This window comes from Cebus imitator, unplaced genomic scaffold, assembly GCF_001604975.1.
Source record: "Cebus imitator isolate Cc_AM_T3 unplaced genomic scaffold, Cebus_imitator-1.0 Scaffold346, whole genome shotgun sequence".
NCBI lineage: Eukaryota > Metazoa > Chordata > Mammalia > Primates > Cebidae > Cebus > Cebus imitator.
This window is the reverse complement of record NW_016107661.1, coordinates 177,033-180,717: the sequence shown is the minus strand read 5'-3', so window position 1 is coordinate 180,717 and position 3,685 is coordinate 177,033. Positions and strand designations below refer to the sequence as shown.

Below are 3,685 nucleotides of genomic sequence, written 5' to 3'. Positions count from 1 at the left end.
ATACAGATTCTCAATCTGCCCCCCCAGGCTGGAGTGCAGTGGCATGATCTTGGGTTACTGCAACCTCCGCCTCCCAGGCTCCAGCAATTCTCATGCCTCTGCCTCGCGAGTAGCTGGGATTACAGAGGTATGCCACCAAATTCAGTTAATTTTTGTATTTTTTGGTAGAGACTGGGTTTCACCAAGCTGAGATAGCACCACTGCATTCCAGCCTGGGTGACAGAGTGAGAATCCATCTCAAATAAATAAATAAATTAAATAAATAGGCCGGGTGCAGTGGTTCATACCTGTAATTCCAGCACTTTGGGAGGCCAAGGTGGGTGGATCACCTGAGGTCAAGAGCTCGAGACCAGCCTGGCCAACATAGTGAAATCCCTTCTCTACTAAAAATACAAAAAATACCTGGGCCGGATGGTAGACGCCTGTAATCCCAGCTACTCAGGAGGCTGAGACAGGAGAATCGCTTGAACCCAGGAGACAGAGGTTGCAGCGAGACAAAATTGTGCCATTGCACTCCAGCCTGGGGAACAAAGAGCAAAACTCCATCTGAAAAAAATAACTAATAAATAAAATAAAAAGTTGAATGCAAATCCTCACAGGTTTCCTAGATGTTCCTTGCTGTGGTGAAGCACTTCCTTCACGCTTCAGCCTTCAGTGGGACTTTCAGGCAGGTGTGACCTGGGAGGCCTTTCCGACTCTTTGCAGGTGCCCAGGGTGGCTCCGTGGCCCGCACGCTCCTGGAAGATGGGACATTCAAGGTTCGAGTGGTGACTCGAAACCCTAGGAAGAAGGTAGCAAAGGAGCTGAGGCTGCAAGGTGCAGAAGTAGTGCAGGGAGATCAAGATGACCGGGCCAGCATGGAACTGGCCCTGACTGGGGCTCACGCCGCCTTCATCGTGACCGATTACTGGGAGAACTGCAGCCAGGAGCAGGAGGTCAAGCAGGTGAGGGCAGGCGGGAGCTGCAAAGAGGCCACACCAGGCTAGGAGCAGAGCATCTGGGAAGAGCTCTGACTGCAGGGAGGCCCGACCACTGCAGGCCTTTCCCTCTTCTTCATTCGTCTGCCTGCTCTAGGCTGTGATGCAGGTGGACGCGGTTGCTTTCTCATCCAGTGACTTTTCTTTGAGTCAGTCTCAGTCTCAGTGAGCCACCGCGCCTGCCCTGTTTGGTTTTTTTTAATAAAAAATGTTACAAGTTGTTTCTTTAAAAAAAATAATTTCGACCGGGCTCATGCCTCTAATCCCAGCACTTTGGGAGGCCGAGGCAGGTGGATCATGAGGTCAAGAGATCAAGACCATCCCGGCCTACATGGTGACACCCCCGTCTCTACTAAAAATAGAAAAATTAGCAGGGTGTGGTGGCAGGCACCTGTAGTCCCAGCTACTTGGGAGGCTGAGGCAGGAGAATTGCTTGAACCCAGGAGGCGGAGGTTGCAGTGAGCCGAGATTGGGCCACTGCACTCCAGCCTAGGTGACAAAGCGAGACTCCATCTCAAAAAAAAAAGGCGGGGGGAAATAATAATTTCAAGTCCAGGTGCGGTAGCTCAAGCCTGTAATCCCAGAACTTTGGGAGGCCGAGGCAGGTGGATCACCAGGTCAAGAGATAAGACCATCCTGGCCAAAACGGTGAAACCCCGTCTCTACTAAAAATACAAAAAATTAGCTGGGCGTGGTGGCATTCACCTGTAGTCCCAGCTACTCAGGAGGCTGAGACAGGAGAATCGCTTAAACCCAGGAGGTGGAGGTTGCAGTGAGCCAAGATCGAGCCACTGCACTCCAGCCTGGCAAGAGAAGGAGACTTTGTTTCAAAAAAGAAAAAAAAGTTGTTTTGTTTTGAGACAGAGTCTCACTTTGTCACCCAGGCTGGAGTGCAATGGCTCGATCTCTGCTCACTGCAACCTCCGCCTCCTGAATTCAAGCAATTCTCCTGCCTCAGCCTGCTGAGTAGTTGAGACTACAGGCGCATGTTACCACGCCTGGCTAATTTTTTTTTTTAGTAGAGATGGGGTTTCACTGTGTTAGCCAGGATGGTCTCCATCTCCTGACCTCATGATCCACCTGCCTTGGCCTCCGAAAGTGCTGGGATTAAAAGCATGAGTCACCGCTCCCAGCAAAAAAAAGGTTTTGAGGGAGTTTCTTCTTCACCTTTTCCGGCTTCTCATGGCTCCAGGTATTCCTGGCCTTGTGGCCACAAAGCTCCAGTCTCCACTTCCCTCTTCACATGGCCTTCTCCAGGAGTCGTTTCCTCTCTCATCTCTAATAAGTACCCTGGTTATGGGGCTGGGTGCAGCAGCTTATGCCTGTAATCCCAGCACTTTGGGAGGCTGAGGCAGGCAGATCACGAGGTCAAGAGATGGAGACCATTTTGGCCAAAATGGTGAAACCCCATCTCTACTAAACATAAAAATTAGCTGGGTGTGGTGGCGGGTACGTGCAGACCCAGCTACTCAGGAGGCTGAGGCAGGAGAATCACTTGAACCCAGGAAGTGAAGGCTGCAGTGAGCTGAGATCGTGCCACTGTACTCTAGCCTGGCAACAGAGCAAGACTCCTTCTCAAAATAAATAAATAAATAAGCAAGCTGGTTACTAGATTTAGGGCCCATCTAGTTAGTACCGGATATTCTTTCTCATCCCAAGATGCTTCACACCTCTGCCATGACCGTTTTTCCAAATAAAGTCACATTCACAGGTTCCAGGAGACAGGATGCGGCATATCTTTTTGGAGGCCACCATCCGACTCCCTCCATCACCTTATGCAGCAGGTGGTGTTGTCGTCTGCATTTAACCAACAAGGTCAGATGGTGCCATCACTTGACCTGCGTCACACAGCTAGTACATGGCAAAGCCTAACTGGAACCTAAGCAGCTGTGGCGCCTCTATCTAGCCTCCCAGGGCTCTCAAGGAAGATGGCTGAGCTCCGTGGGCAGGGAGTTCTGGGATCAGCAATGATCAGACGTGTGGATTGTCCTCTGGGCCGCTGTGCAGGCTGTCCCCCTGTAGCTGACCTGCGTGTCCCTCCCATGTTGCACATGGTGGGCCAGAGTCGGTGGCTGGTAGAAGGTAGGGCTGTGTTAATAGGCGTGGTGTCGTGTGTGAACATCATTCCAGGAAAGGGGGCCTCCTCAGGAGTCAGTGGGATCTGGCTGTTAACCTTGCAGATGGTGGCCGCTTCAGGATTAGAGCGCTGGGGCTGTGACCAGGGACAGACGTCCTTCCTCTGAGCCTTGTGATCTCTCCTTCCCTGCCCCCCAGGGAAAGCTGCTGGCTGATCTGGCCAAGCGCCTGGGCCTCCACTATGTGGTCTACAGTGGGCTGGAGAACATCAAGAAGCTGACGGCTGGGAGATTGACCGCCGCGCACTTTGACGGCAAAGGGGAGGTGGAGGAATATTTCCGGGAGATTGGTGTTCCCATGACCAGTGTGCGGCTGCCCTGCTATTTCGAGAACTTCCTCTCCCACTTCTTGCCCCAGAAAGCCCCAGACGGAAAGAGCTACTTGCTAAGTGAGTGCCCTTCCTTGTGTGCAGTGAGGCAGAGCTCTCACCTTGTGAAGCCATTAGTGCCAGGTCTGGGCCCTGGCTTCCTCACTTTAGGCCCAGGACTAAGCACGTCCTGTCAGCTTGTGGGACCTCAGCTTCCTGTTTTTTTTTTTTTTTTTTTTTTTTGAGACGGAGTTTCGCTCTTGTT

At 51.8% G+C, this 3,685-nt stretch overlaps 1 protein-coding gene across 4 annotated transcripts in view; it reads left to right on the top strand.

Annotated features, from left to right (window-relative positions):
• NMRAL1 (NmrA like redox sensor 1) overlaps positions 1-3,685 on the top strand; it is a 17,117-nt gene that overhangs the window by 8,268 nt on the left and 5,164 nt on the right. For all 4 annotated transcript variants that reach the window (XM_017505967.2, XM_017505966.1, XM_017505969.2 and 1 more), the window contains 2 exons: positions 706-944; positions 3,252-3,501. In XM_017505967.2, the coding sequence (XP_017361456.1) occupies positions 706-944; positions 3,252-3,501 (489 nt within the window). The remainder of the gene's footprint in view (positions 1-705; positions 945-3,251; positions 3,502-3,685) is intronic.